The sequence below is a fragment of the Haliotis asinina genome, chromosome 11 (assembly GCF_037392515.1).
Source record: "Haliotis asinina isolate JCU_RB_2024 chromosome 11, JCU_Hal_asi_v2, whole genome shotgun sequence".
Taxonomy (NCBI): Eukaryota; Metazoa; Mollusca; class Gastropoda; order Lepetellida; family Haliotidae; genus Haliotis; species Haliotis asinina.
Window position 1 is genome coordinate 18,952,351 of NC_090290.1, and position 16,329 is coordinate 18,968,679.

A 16,329-nucleotide genomic window follows, 5' to 3' on the forward strand; every position below is an offset into this window, starting at 1 on the left:
ATCAAGCAAAATGCTTTCTGATTTCTGGACAAACGAGGCAAGTAACTCTGCCACTCTGTTTCCGTTGGCAGAGACAGTAGGGACACCAGTACCTTGAACCTTGAATCACACAAGGTTACCATGGTTACAACTCACTAAACCATTCTCCTACCTGTTCAGTCTCTCAACTTGTTGTCTGTTCTTTTCAAATATTTCTCTTTCGTTATGATTTTCCAGCATCTTTTTCTGAATAAAAAAGGCAACAAATACATAACTTCCAGTTGTTTAAGCATCAAAATTACGGGGTATGTGTTACAAAGAGATTAGGAAATGTTTTAAGATGTAACAAAACCAACTAAGCATTAACCACTTACCTGCTATCAATAGCATAGGACTATTAACCTTCTACTGGCAAACAAGGATAAGTTGGACTGGCGTAGAGAAGATGTTTATGAAAAGTAGGTGGTGCATGGCAATGAGTAAACCCATTTGGTTTGTGAAACTCAGATGGAGGCTAGTGCACATGCAGTGCATGATGATGAAATTAATTCCGTACATAATTACACATGCCATGTCCATAAGACTCACATGGTCATTGTAGCAAGTTGGTAATATTCGGACAACCTAGGGCCTTTGCTCACAATGTTAAGTGGAACTCATACATGCTAATATCTGTCCATGGTCAGGTCTATGCTCATCTTATCCTTGTTTGCCAGTAGCACCTCACAGGCAGCTTGGGTTATCCGGGGCATTAATGATCAGATTGTGTATTAGCGCTTTGACCATGTGCCTTGTACATTTAAAAAGCGCATAATAAATTCACAATTATCATTATTATTACTAACAGTCTTGATTAGAGAATGAATGCTACTACTGATGATGAATGCTTGAGCCATATTACAGTAGACAGCCACTTGTGTGTAATGGTCAATGTAAATGTTGTTTAATGATGCCTGCCAATACAGACAACGCAAATCACAGATTAACATAGAAATCCCAGTCAGACACATAACACTTTGTGCTGGGGAATCCAATCCTTGCTCTATACAATTAGGCCAAGTACCAGCCAGAGCAACAAGAAACTTCATCCTTACATACATATGGTTCAATGCCAGCTGGATCAAACCAGTGGCCACATTACACACATATGCATGTATGCATGATACTCTGAACTGATACTTCATTTTCACTTTTATGCATTTCCACACACTTAGCAAAGATTGTTCTCGTTTATCATGTATGTCATAGATAATTATCTTAAGTTTTATTAAGAAACAAAATTAGGCATCTGTTCTTTATGTAATTAAACAAAACAACTAACCAAATCATTCAGATATTTCCACTGCATTAAACGGGTAGCCTACAGGTCCAAGCATTCACTCATCACACCAAACACCCATGCTTGAATCTTCGCATGGGTACGAAGTCTATGAAACAATGATTCCCCTGCCGTAATATACTGGAATATTGCTAAAAGTGGTGTAAATCTAAACACCCTCACTCACTTACACTGTACACTTTCATGCACAGTGTAGCTATATGTTTCTCACAACATAAACAGATGAGACATCAACCTTTGAATGAAGGAAAGAACACAGTATCCAACTTCACAGTAGACAACCTGAGACTAAAATTTAGTCTTTGAATACCTATAATTTTGGTAACAAAAAAATCCATGCATTCTGAAAAGGAGCCCAATGAGCTGTGAGAACCTTGATGAATCAAGACCAGTTTCATTTAGGACCACCTGATCCCCTTTTATCACCTCTTACTACAAGCATGGGTTGCCTACAAACATGGATCTTCACTGGACCACCTGTGGACTGCTGGCCGCTTCTCATGACAAGCATGTGTTGCTGAAGACCAGTTCAACCACTGATCTTCCACCAAATCCCATCACCTCCTACTACAAGCATGGGCTGCTGAAAATCATTTTTTGGGTTGTGGAACAGGACCCAAGGAAGTATGCAAAAGACCAAAAACCACCGCACATGATATACACGTAATGTATTAGAACATTAACAGTGTAAAAACCACTTCATTATTTGGCCATATGAGACCACAGACTGACCATCTTCTCGGCGTGGGCTCTCATCTCCTTCCTCTGTTCTGCATTGCGGATCTCGACCTCCAGTCTCTGCTGAACAAGTTGTTCTTCTGACTCGCGTTCTGCTGCTCTCTGCTTCAAACTCAGCTCCTGAACATATGTCATTTGGATTAAGGACAGTTCATGATATATGGCTTGCAGGGTAGGGGTTGAGGGGTTGGGGTGTGATGATGACTTTGCAGAGTACCATGTACAAAGTAAGTAAGTCGCCATCCTTCCTATTCTTACTCCCCTCCTATTTATGACAAAAGTACATGATCCCTCTCCAGCATGTTTAAAATCAATGATCCCCCACCCCACTGACATTTTTTCAGCACAAGTCAAAAGTATTGTTATGTACCAGATTGCTTTTTTCTCCTACAATGATAAGTTGGAATGGCGCAGAAACAGCATTTACGAGAAGAAGGCGCTGCACTTCAATGAGCAAACACATCTAGTTTGTGAAATGTAGAGCAGATGGAGGCTAGTGCATAACAATAGAATTGATTTTGCATGTAGCTGCTCACGCCTTGCTTATAAGACTCTCACGGTTGGTAATATTCAGACAACCTGGGGCCTCTTTGCTCACAATGGCAAGTGCCAATGGGGGGCGCTGATACAAGTTTATATGGGTCATTTGTCAGGTCTGTGATAACTTATGCTTGTTTGTCAGTTGATACTTCTGAATCCTTTCATCTGTGAATTAGATGGGCTTATCAGATGAATCGAACGCCAGCGTCTAGAATATTATGCATAACTTGAAGTACTTGTCGGTCCCGACCATTCCATGTTCACGATTTGATTTCCAGTAACACAAATTTCTCTCATAAATACACATGATGACTAGAAAAGGAACTTTGGCCCCATGAGGTTCGAACAAGAGCATTCTTGTATACGTAAGCCGAAGTCAGTCAATGGGAAGTTAATTGGTGTAGCTAACTGATCTAATCAAGAAACCAGCACGTCTCACACTTTTCCTCCATTGACGGGTCAGTTCAACAGGCAGATTAGTGATTTTACAGTCCACTACAGGAATGAAGCTCTTGACCGTTATATAGCAGCCTTCAGTGACGGTAATGAATGTGTTATCACAGTGCATGTTACGACATGCTTGGCAGAAAGTAAATGCAGTAACAGCCTAAGACTGGTACCGTCATGTTGGATTAGTTCTGACAGAGGAAGTATTACATGTCAGTGGTGGAAATAACCTCATTGTCCGATGTCCCAGTTTAGTGTTTTTTTCTGTCAGGCAAGCTAATTTGTATATCATGCTGTACCAGTGTCCAGTGGAGTTTCAATTCTTAATTATGTTGTTTATTTAAATAATCAACAAGAAAATTGGCTAGTATAGTGGAAAACTTATCAGGGCAAGTGATTTTACAAGTGCCACTGTACCGGGGAACATCAGCAATTCAAGAATTATTTTCATCCCTGCATGTACTTCCAGCTAATGAGACTTCGGCACACTGTGAAATAAACGATCATCTTTTCTTATCTATCCTCATAGACATACCAATGTCTCGAATACATCAATAAGTCAGATTTATTACATGGTCCCCACCGATTCAATTCATCTCATCGTGATTTCACTTATTTCTCTCTATCCACCTTTCTGTTTTTACTCCACAAAGCTGTAGAAGATAAAATTATCAGTTCATATAGAGATCAGTAAACAACAAAAATGTTGCACCAAAATAAACATAAACAACGTGTGTTTCTCGTCAGTCACACAATGTCAGGAAGATTCAATTTGAGTGCTGGTTATTGTGTACAAACAAGACACAACCTTTATTGTTAAGCATAATGCAGTGTTCTTATGTCTCGTTCTTCCTGGTTTGGGAATAGACCATCAGCTTCTATTACACTTCTGTGAAAGATATAGATCCTGGATGCAAATGACACAAAACTTCTGTCCTAATTCTCTAGTAGCCGTGAAGCCCATTCTATCATACTCAACGTAGTACTGTGACAAGTTGGCTGTGTTTTGACCCATAGTAAGAACTGTTTCAATTTCTGTAGAGCTACACCTGCTTAAAGATGGCTTTGGTCTTCCCCCATCTTTGAATGGTACAGACCTTTGATGTCATTCGTATAACTATCTAAATCTGCTGGATGTCATGCAAGACTCACTAGGTCATGTCCAAAAATAAACACTGTTATGTTTCTGGATAATATCCTGTCCATGTCCATTGATTTAAGAACTGACTGTGTGTTTCTTTCGTTACATTGAGGTATGAAACTAAAAACCAATGTGCAAACTGTATGAATCCGCGTAGCATCCAGGGTATAGTGGAGACTTATTGGAACGTCTATCCTGGAGATATCGAGGATGAAAACATTGATGCTTTATCCTTCATTTTTCTGCAGCAAAGGACAGGAAGTTGCTTAATTAAAACTACTTGCATAACAACAATTTCAATACTCAATCTTCAGATGAAAGTTGCTGCATTATTTCGTAGACTTAATACCAGCTCTAATAGGAGCCTTATACATGTTTGGAGAGTATTTTGTTACATTTCACGTGAATCAGATGACTTCCTAAATTGTATAACTTGTCTAAAATCAGGTGTTTCACATTGTTTGCCCTTCAGTGACTAAACATATTCCGTTTGCCCGTCTAACAGATGTCTTATGTTTCTACAAAGAGAGTGTAAGAAATAGTAATGTATAAAATCTCCATAATATCAACTAATCTTTACTGGTCTTCCAAACACTCAGGAACTATTCTACTTCTGGTACTGCCATCATTTTTATGAAAGTCATCAAGGGTTTTCATGGCAACAGTATTGATAGACTGTCGTTTGTGACCACATTAGAAACTGTGGTTATACTGGTTTGTGTATCTCAACAACTAAACCACATACATGGCCTCAGCCGTTCCACTAATGACTAAGATCAGTCATCATCTTTGTGGGGTATTTTTTAAGCATAGGTGAGGAAGAATCATGATAATTTTATGCCTGTATTATACAACTTCAGTATTCTGTGACAGGCACTGTGATTGCTTGCCTGAAATCAAAATGTCGCCTTTCACCAAATACAGAACCTATAAACAGGGGTTAAAAAATCCCATCGCCTGATGCCCTGGACAAGTCAGTTTTCATTTTGGGCAATCAAATAATGGTATCTTACTTGTCCATGGACCACTAGATAATTTCAAACTGCAAAAAATCTTGGATATAATTTTATATCTGCTCATAATAAAGGAATTAAAGTTTGCAATAATAATAAAGTAGAGCTAGTATAGAGTGAAATTATCACTCTTCGATAAATAGTCCAGTAAACATTAACATCACATACTGTGTCATTGAATCAGTGCAAGTGGAATATTAGTCAGGACAAGTCACTTTCTTGAAGTCACTTGTCCTGTGGTAAGTGGCTTTTCAACATATTTTGAACCCCTGGTAAATCCATAAAATTATCATCAGTCTTAGATAATGCTGTTAACATACCTGCATGCTCTTCCTCAGCTTTTCTTTCTCTCGCTTCTCAAATAGCTGTTGCTCCTGCAAGGAATGTTTCATCTCAATCGACAATGGATGCTACAAGCACTTGTTAGATATTATGTATGAGGATCTGAGGTCATACCCATCAAACAACTTAAGCTATTAAAAACCGTCTGTTAAGTTAAAAACTTAACTTGTTTTTTTTCCCTAATGTTCTGAGGTAATCACTGCAGGAATAACAAATTTTTGAAGTACTGGAAGTTGTGTCTTGTGATACTCAAAAGCCCATTACAGTTGAGTGACAAAGGCCACCATGTTTGACTATGCAGTGACGTGTTGTGTATTGGCTGAAATCTAATATCTGATGTTTTGTTCACAACCACCAATGAATCACTGAAATAATTGGTAAGTGTCATTTTTTAATATTTTCTTGTTCAGAATGTTACTGAAGATGAACATAAAGAAAAATTGGTTCTCCTTATTTTGTGGTTTTATTTTTTTGAAAACTCAAATGCATTTGCAATTTTCTCATCCAGTTCAAAATGATGCACCCTGTTATCTGACACTGATGACTAATAGAAAGAAATCTTGATTCATGAATTGTCAATGAGTGAAGTGAGTTCTCTAAGAAATATATGTTGTCCAGCCCTGACAACTTTTAAGATATGCCTTGAACATTAAAACAGTTCTCTCTCAAAAGTTTTATTACTGACTGACTGAGTTTGGTGTTATGCCGCTTTTAGCAATATTTCAGCAACATCACAACAAGGGACACCACATGGGCTTCACACGGTGTACCCATGTGGGGAAACAAACCCAGATCTTCAGTGTGAAGAGGGAACACTTTAACCACAAGGCTACCTCACCGCACCATTGCGGATTAGAAGTTTTACCAATAGTAATCTTTACTAATATATATAAACTAACAAACTAAGTTCGACACACATAATTCTTTTCAGAAAAATCTGTAATGCACGACTTCATCCCACCCCTGTTTTGTTGCTTAGTCATGTTGGTTTCAACATCCAGTTTACCAAGTTTAGTGGGTAGACAAGCTGGTGGTGCTAATGATGCGCAAAATTTGACAATACAGTAAAAACGACCTTCCAAAAATGTTGTTCATGCTAATAAGACAAATCATTGATTATTTCAGCTAATTGGAACTGTACAGCGTTGAGCTTGTGGGAATCGCATATTTATTTTTCATATGATTTCTTACAGTGTGTCTTATTTCTAAAGAAACCTACCTTTGAAGACAGATCTCACAAGCAATGATTAAACTTGTGATTAAGCTTAGTTTTTGTTTGCAATACTCAACAAACTAACAGTAAGATGTTTACGCCACCATTTTGAATAAATTAACTATATGATAAACAGATTCGTTGTTGCATATCCTGTCAGATTTGCAGTGAATACTTTTTATCAGCCAATGAAATAATTTGTCATATATTTAGCTTACACATAGTCGTCAAGCATAGCAGAGAGCAGGCTAGCTATTCTCAAAAGGTTTGTAGCCCTACGAACTTCTTAAGCCCATTCTTAACACGACCCGTGAAGGTCCCGGGGTAGAATAGGCCTTCAGCAACCCATGCTTGCCATAAAAGGCGACTCAGCTTGTCGTACGAGGCGACTAACGGGATCGGGTGGTCAGGCTCGCTGACTTGGTTGACACATGTCATAGGTTCCCAATTGCGCAGATCGGGGATGCTCATGTTGTTGATCACTGAATTGTCTGGTCCAGACTCGCCATATAGCTGTAATATTGCTGAGTGCGGCATAAAACTAAACTCACTCACTCACTCATTCTTAACACATTGGCTACGATCAAAGTTAAGAATTCTTAGTGCTACAAACGTTTCGAGAATAAGGGCCCAGACCAGCCAAGTGGCAGATGCGATTAATGTGTAGGGGCCATTGGGCCCATATTTTCCAGAACTTAGAAACAACTTTGACTGCATGACTAGAACTGACCCTCATCTGTAGCTGCTTGTTTAGGCTTTCCTCCCACTGTCTGCTGGACTCTAGGACAGACACCTCCTTCCCCTGTCGTAGATCTTCCTCCGACTTCCACTTCCTCTTGTCCGCTGCTTGCTGAAATACCATCAATGAGTGAGTGAGTGAGTGAGTGAGTGAGTATGGTTATTTTTTATAAATTTCCACAGAACTTTTATTTTACGCAATTCCATGTTATGCACAGTTACTTTTTTCCTTTTGTAACTATTATCCAGAAGTACCATGACAAATAGATTATTTCTAGATTATACTTGGTCTAGGTGTTACAGTGTCTCATGATTACACAGGGAATAAATTATTTGGTAGCTGATGAAATATCAATCATAAAAATACCAATATTCCAAATTATTTTGTCCAGTGTTTTATTAAGAGAAATGCTAAATGTATTTTTAAGAGAAGTGTGGTGTGATATAGAGCCTTTAAACACAGACCTCCTCTCAAAATCAGTGGTTCTGCTGAAATGCTGAATTCATGATGAAGAATGTCTAATCAAAACCTGATGAAATTATGTAAATGGTGTAAAGTGTCCCAATGCCATTTTTCATCACTGTAATCAGATTAATTCTAGATTATACTTGGTCTAGGTGTTTGCTTACAGTGTCTCAAGATTACACAAGGTGTAATTATTATTAATAATAATAAATAAATAAATAATTAAATTATAAATCAATAATAATAATAAATTATTTGGTAGCATCCCCTAAGGGTATTGACAATCTGATGAAATATCAATCATAAAAATAACAATATCCCAAATTATTTTGTCCAGTATTTTACTAAGAGAAATGCCAAACGTATTTTTTGAGGAGTATGGTGTGATATAGAGTCTCTTAACATAGGCCCCCTCTGAAAATCAGTGGTTCTGCTGAAATGCTGAATTCATGATGAAGAATGTCTAATCAATCCCTGATGAAATTATGTAAATGGTGTAAAGTGTCCTAATGCCATTTGTCATCAGGATAATCAGTGCCTGTTGAGTGAGTATCGTTTTATGCCACTTTTAGCAATACATGTATTCCAGCAACATTATGGCGGCTACACCAGAAATGGGCTTCACACTTCACACTTTATACCCATGTGGAGACTAGAACCAGGGGTCTTTGGCTTGCCCAGTGACAACTCTGACCACTAAGCTGCCCCACCATCAGTCTTCAGTAACTCATGCTAGTCGTAAGAAGCGACTAATGGGATCAGGTGGTCAAGTAGATGAATGTTCATGCCGTTGATCACTGAATTGTCTTACAGTTACTTACAGACTGTCACCATACAGCTGTAATATTGGTGAGTGCTGTGTGCTGTGTTTAACAACAAACGAACCCACCAGTAGTGTCCCTTGCAACATGCCCTCCATTACCTTCTTCATATGTTGGATTCGGTTCTCCTCTGCTAACAGAAGTCTCCTTCGTGTCTCGGCATTGTCACGGATCTGCAGTTCCTCTCGTCTCTCGTCGTCCCATGCCAACCTTGCCTTCTCACGCTGTTCATACAACTTTCTCTCTGTGATGCGCTTCTTCTTCATCAACTCCACAATTCGTTTATCCTGTTTCACAAAAAATAGAAACAATTCAACATCATGTAATTACCAACATTGTGAGTGAGTGAGTGAGTACACAGTGGGTGGGTGTGTGAGTGAGTGAGTGAGTGAGTGAGCGAGCGAGCGAGTGATGCAGTGTATGGCCATAGTCCATTTGGCTCAAAAGCGGACCCATGAATTGCAATGTAATTAAACAAGAGTCATCAGAACATGACTTATCCCCCCCCAGCCCCCACATATTTGAAAGACAAATCATCTGACAGTTGATGATTAGACTAAGTTTGAATAATTTCCAAGGAAATCATGAAAAATATAAATGCCATATATCTGTAAACAGCAAAAGGCAACACTTCAAGATCTGTCTCATAGATCTGCCAAGATCTGTTGAAAGATTTCAAATGGTTCCGGAAATGAAGATCATTTCATTTTGACACTAAGTCCAAAACATTTCCATGGAAACCGAGAAAATAATAAATCACAAAATCCTGTAAAGACAAAAAGGCAGCACTTTAGGTTCTGCCACACATATCTACCAAGTTTTGCAGAAAAATATTGAACGTTTTTTGAGTTCTGCTGAAACGAAGCCCATCTCTCCATATTGAGACTACGTCTGAAATATTTTCATGGAAACTGAGAAAATAATAATTCACAAAAACCTGTAAATAGCAAAAGGCGCCACTTTACGTTTTGATTGATATGTCTACCATGTTTTGCAGAACGTTTTTGAGTTATGCTCCAGAAACGAAGCCCATCCCACCATTAAACTAACACCAAAATGTTCCATGGAAAAACAAAAAAAAATAAAAATGCCCAAAATCTGTAAATAGCAAAAGGCACAATCATAGGCTCAGATTATTATATCTAACAAGTTTGGTCTAAAAATGTTGAACGGTTTCTGACTTATGCTCCGAACAGACAGACTATGCCCCTCCGCATTACATAAAAACTGAAAAAACACATCTGGCTAGAAAGAAACATTAACAACTGTGGGATGCGGCTACATTGATTTTATCAACCTTCTTGAAACCTGTCAAAATCATGAAGGACACTTATACTTCTTATGCAAATTGAAAGTTTAAATTCCTATTCTTGTTTGGAAAAACAACAATTCTGAACACATTTCCCAGCAGGAAGGCCAAACAGAAATTCTTAATGTCAACAGAAGTGTTGATATGAGTGGGAACTACACCGTGCTGTTTGCATTTGTTTTACAAAGATTTTCCTTGTATTTTGACACACCTAACAGTCTTATATCTCGATAAAAGTGTACAAATGTTTTTGCCTAAGTTGACTCTTTGGGGATCAAAAACTTGCTTCAAGTTGGATTTTCTCTTGAAGCATGAAATAATGTTAACATTTCTCAGTTCAATGGAATTTTATGTATGAACAATCTTTTGTTTTGGTGCTAGTCTTGAGATTGTTTCACATATGCACCACAACATAGCTACTTCTTGTGTAAACAGGCCAATGAGCAATAAAACAAATGTTTTGTGTTATCATGGTTTTGTTATGAAACTGTTTATTAAAAATATTACTGTGGTCAGGAGATCATTTCTAACTGAAATTGAAAGACTGGAACATGTTAAGTTAAATGTCATTCGTAGTTTATGCTACAACTTAATTTTAGAAGCCATAACATTATGTTTCGTCTCCTTTCTACAGAGTGAACCTGTTTCAGGCATGGGTAGGATGTTTGGCAGTTCTTTCCGTAGTAGTTTTTAAGTTTGAACTGAATGTATAATTACTGGAACCAGTGCATTCATTATTGGTACAGAAATTTTATTATTAGACTGTTACTAGTCATTGAGGCACATTTACTAGTCATTGAGGCACTGTCTTGTTTTAGAGAGAAACTCAGGGCTCCAGATAAGGTCCATATCAGCATATGGATAAAAAATATGCACGATACGGTAGGACAGGAGATATGCACCACAGCAATGGTGTATAGTCTTAGTGTCATATACGAACGTATTTATCTGAAAAAGTATTGCTTTATTGTTTACTGACCTGTTTGCGCAAGAGTAGCAATGTTGTGGTGCATATATGAAACAAAACACAAGATTACTTACTCGCCATTAAATTCCATTCAATACTCTAACTTTTCCCAGTACTCTTATATTGATAAAAATAAGGTGTACGTACTCCTCATTTTGAAAAAGTGTTTGGAGTCCCCGGAAAATTGTAATTTGTTTCTGTGCAGTCATGCTTACATGCATATGCACAATTTTATCTTGCCACATTTAACAGAGCTGTGGTATGCAGGTTTTTTGCAACCATGATTCACAAAACACAACAAGGTAAACCTCAGTGTGTTGATATTATGTAAATTCAAAGATGGGACACTACTTGAAATTAGATTGATATGTTTTAGATAAATGTCTGTAAATGATCCTACGACTATACTCCATTACTGTGGTGTGTGTCTGTTACATTTTCTTAATTATTTCCCACAGAACTGTGAATATTTTTCATCCTTACATAAGCCGATACGGCTTTTATCTGAATCCCTGATGTCTGATTATTTACAATATTTACTTCAAAATTTGAGAATTTAAGTGGGTAAAAACACTCTTGATCATGTCACATTCATTCCATAGTGATCAAGATGAATAACAACTTACAGTTTCTGGTATTTTCACAGGTGATCTGGTTGTGTTGATCTTTGACCTTGTTGACCTCGTGGAAGTGTTACTCCGGGCAGATGTGGTATTTCGCGATGACTTGGAAATTCTGGTGGCCGAGGTGTTTCTAGTTGCTGAGGTGTTTCTGGTTACTGAGGTGTTTCTGGTTGCCAAAGAGTTTCTTGAAGTACTGCGATTTCTAAGAACAGAAATAGTTGAAATATTGCCATTGTCCGATAAAACAGTAATATATCTATTGTTTTACCTATATTTACTAAAGAACTATTATTTCAGTATTCTTAATAAATTTGAAAATGTTGTTGGTTTGAAAATGACTGTTGAGTACAGCTTGGATCTAAACCCTGTTGATGACGGACAAAAAATCAGTTTTGGTATTAATTTGTCAGAAATATAGCTACAATAATAAAATGTAGCATATTTTCCCTTCATCCACGACTTGTTGCTTCCAATACATTCAAGAAACTTGTACATCATGTCCTTGCCAAATGTGAACATCAAGGTCTGGGACTGATCTTCAGCAACCTTTGCTTTTTCGTTGGTTTCACATTACTTTACAACTTGCTTTGCGCAAATGCAGAGTGTGATATAATACAGAGATGCCGACCCCAAAGTGTTGCAAACAGTAGTTTCAACATTCAAAATTAGTAGTTTCACCATAAAATTAGTAGTCAACTAATTAAACAAAATCATGACAAATTCTGAGAAAAATATGAATGATATTACGTTCACATGGTTAGATTATTTCCACAGGAACTAAAAGTGTCAAATCGCAAAGGTATTGAAATCAGCTTCGATAAATTTATGCATCCAATCACAGTGTTTGTTTCATAACTGAACAGACATCTCTCATATTTGTTTTCATTTTTGTTTTCTTCAGAGTGTGTTTACACTATAGGTAAAGCACATGACTAAACCAGAGCTTGATCAGTGGATATTTTTGTGCACTCTGCGCATGTGCACAGCAAGTCGGAAATAAATGTAAAACCAACAAACGGTAAGAGGCTACCAGCTAGATCAGACAGTTAGGCTCGCTGACTTGTCAAATTATCCCAGTCACATAGCCTGATGCTTATTATGCCAGTCATTGGTTTGTTTAGTCTTGACATGACTCAGTCAGCCGTCACACAAGTGAACATTGCTGAGTTTCATCAAACAACAAACAAACACAGCAAGCAAATCAACAAACAAACACTTGCACTTGCCTGGCTGCTTTTGACTTGCCAGCTCGACCTTCCTTCCTAGAGAGCAGCTCTTGTTTGAGTTTGAGGCTTTCATGATGCAGCTCATCAGCTCTGTAACAGTGGTAACAAAGCAAAATGTTACCATCTAACAGAAATACATTTTCAGGTTAGAATTGGTCTTCAGGAAATTATGCAGGGATTGGGATAAAGAACTTTGACAATGGGCTATATTCAGGTTTATTAAACCTATTTAAATTTAGAATGGGCCACTGCCCTTATATCAAACTTAAAAATTTTAATAGGTCATTTTTGATTTTAATGTGCAAAATGGCACATGGCCCCTGCCTTTCCCGATGCTGATGCTTTTCATAAGAGGTGACTAGCAGGATAGTACAGGCTCATTCATGTGGTTGACAAGTATCACTAAATTACAGTCGCATAGATCAATGCTCATGCTGTTGATCAGTGGATTATCTTATTCAGACTCGATTGCTGCCATATAGCTGCAATACTGCTGAATGTGAAGTGCAGTGAATGAAGTTTACATAGCGATTACACACAACAGGCTGTTCATGACTTATGGCAGACATTGTGTACACAAAAGGAAAAGATTCAGCCATACTGTGCATTTATGAGAAGAAATGCCTGTAAAATGTAGCTCTTCATGCAAAAACTAAAAGTTGCTTTGTAAGGGAGATATTTCCAAAAAGGGGAAATTATTTCTAAGCATTTCCTTGAAATTGTAAGGATAGAGAATGATAAATAAAACATCTTCATTAAAGAAAATTGATTTTTGCAATCACTGACCTTCGATCCTTATTTTCTGACCCAATTAGGCAATTTTATGCTCAGTAGACAACAGATTCATATTCGGCAGAAAAAAAATACCCCAGAATATGTAGTTTGCTTGCTTTTACACAAAATGCATCTGCATCCTTAAGATGCAATTTCTAGGAAATTTGACTATATGTATGTGAGCCATAAATCATATACTGCACAACCATGTGCAAAATGCGTGTGAATCATAATTCATGAAAACTACAACTTCAAGCAAAATGAAAAATTAAATGAAAACTACAACATTGATCGTAATGAATATGTAAATCATAGCTCATGACAACTACAACATAAAGCATAATGAATATAGATCAAGATCCAATGTTAGAGTGAGTGAGTTTAGTTTTATGCAGCACTGAGCAATATTCCAGCTGTATGGTGGCGGTCTGTAAATAATCGAGTCTGGACCAGACAATCCAATGATCAACAGCATGAGCATTGATCTGTGCAACTGGGAACCGATGACACGAGTCAACCAAGTCAGCAAGCCTGTACACTCGATTCCGTTAGTCGCCTCTTACAACAAGCATGGTTTGCTGGAGACATATTCTACCCTGGGACCTTCAAAGGTCAGAGGGGTGGTGGGTTAGCCTAGTGGTTAAAGTGCTGGCTCGTAACACCAAAGACGCTGGTTTGAATCCCTACATGGGTACAATGTGTGACGTCCATTTCCGATGTTTGCTGCTATGATGTTGCTGGAATATTACTAACAGTGGTGTAAAACAATAACTCAGTCAGTCAGTCAGTCAGTCCTTGATCTGATTAGAATGTGTATGAATTCAATTTCAATTCATAACTTCCTAGAGACTGTCTTCAAACGTGTGTGTGAATGCTCCAATCATACACCTTTCCATTTACTTGATAAGAGAACCTTCACAGTCAAACTCAATAAGGAAACATATTGCACAATATAAAGCACACTCTGCAATATAAGTACATATAGTCTGTCAGAGCTATGCAGGTGAATCTTGTTGCACTTGTTCGTGTAGTGAGGTATTGTCTAGAGAGCTTATGGATGGATGACCGTGCTTGGCTCCTGAGTTTCAGTGACATCAGTCCTGCCCCACAAAATGAAGCAGTGACATGTGACACATGTGACCTCACCTTAGGCAAATGAGTTTGCCCTAACTGCCAGCAGTGAATGGGTACCCGATGGGACAGGTCACATGACCATGAGCCTACCAGCACCTCAAATTCAGTTTAGGTGAGCATGCACTTATATCAGCATCTACCTGTTTTGTATTTTCTTATTTAATACCGTACTCAGAAACGTACCAGCTATATTGTAGCAATCTGCAAATAATCGAGTCTGGACCAGACAATCCAGTGATCAACAGCATGAGCATCAGTCTACGCAACTGTGATATAATCATTTGTCAACCACATCAGCCACATTTTACGACAAGCATAGGTTACTGAAACCCAACTCTACCACAGATTTCCATAGCCCCTGTAAGATGGCAATTGAAGTTTCCCTCAAACGTTTTACCATGTTCACGTTAACGCAAAAAGTTGCATGTTTCACGCAAATAAATCTGCATTTTCTTCCTGCGTGTTCTGCATGCACATTTTGTGTTCTGGGAAAAGTAACTGAAAAACGTATTTGCCCAAGGAACAGCAAAAACAATAAAGTTTCTCTCGGCTAATTTGAGTCGCAAATGATGACAACATGCTCTAAAATTGAAGATAACTACTAAATTTCAAACTGTTTACAGGGCGACCCTGTGCCCCTCTGGACACCTCGCTGCTTTCTGGATGGGGCATATGCCTACCGTGCATGCGCATGCAAAATTCTTAGGGGTTATGCATTTTAGGAATGCAAAGCGTTTTTCCTAACACGAACACAGTCACTGGTTTAATAAAATTGCAAAAGAAAGATATCCCCAATGTTCATGATGTCACCTGTTCTGGACATCCTTGATTGTGACTCTCTTGTGGCCTACTGATGTCGCCCAGGCAGTCCTCTGTCTCTGTAGCGATCCCTTGTCAAAACCAACACCTAAAATAAACATAAAGTTAACTTACAAAGTGTTGAAGAAAAAAAATACTGCTGATTTGTTGAAACATGGTGCTTATTGTTTCAGATATTTCACAAACACAATAAGATGTGTAGGCTTAAACTTCCCAGTTCAGCTGGAAAAATATGTAAAAAACAATGCCATAATTGTTAAATTATGGTAATACGGGATACGTGATCATCATCATCATCATCATCATCATCATCATAAGGTTTATATAGCAAATCAGGGAGAGTTCAACGATATTGTTCAGAGGAACCATGAGGACAGGTGACGGTATGATAATAAAAGGTTTTAGGGCTTTGGTCCTCCTTATCTGAAACACAGCTCTATTTATTGTACAGTAGTAATATTCTAGCAACATCAGGAAGCAGAAATGGGCTTCAAACATTGTACCCTTGTGGGGAACTGAACCCATGTCTTTGGCGTGACGAGCGAACGCTTTTACCACTAGACTTTCTTACCACCCCACTGTTTCTGCTTGTCGGGGACTAACACGAGTGTATCATGAATCACTTATGAGGTAAGAGATGTAGTCAATAAGGCAGACTCACCACTGTTGTTGCTGACTGTGTTCCTGCATGTCAGGGAAT

General features: G+C 38.1%; 1 protein-coding gene across 1 annotated transcript in view; it reads right to left on the minus strand.

Annotated features, from left to right (window-relative positions):
• LOC137255981 (coiled-coil domain-containing protein 177-like) overlaps positions 1–16,329 on the minus strand; it is a 36,027-nt gene that overhangs the window by 12,507 nt on the left and 7,191 nt on the right. Inside the window, exons 5-12 of the mRNA XM_067793615.1 lie at positions 15,621–15,717; positions 12,903–12,992; positions 11,680–11,878; positions 8,879–9,064; positions 7,483–7,602; positions 5,518–5,571; positions 2,051–2,176; positions 152–225 (exon numbers count right to left, since the gene is read on the minus strand). Coding sequence (XP_067649716.1) covers positions 152–225; positions 2,051–2,176; positions 5,518–5,571; positions 7,483–7,602; positions 8,879–9,064; positions 11,680–11,878; positions 12,903–12,992; positions 15,621–15,717 — 946 coding nt within the window. The remainder of the gene's footprint in view (positions 1–151; positions 226–2,050; positions 2,177–5,517; positions 5,572–7,482; positions 7,603–8,878; positions 9,065–11,679; positions 11,879–12,902; positions 12,993–15,620; positions 15,718–16,329) is intronic.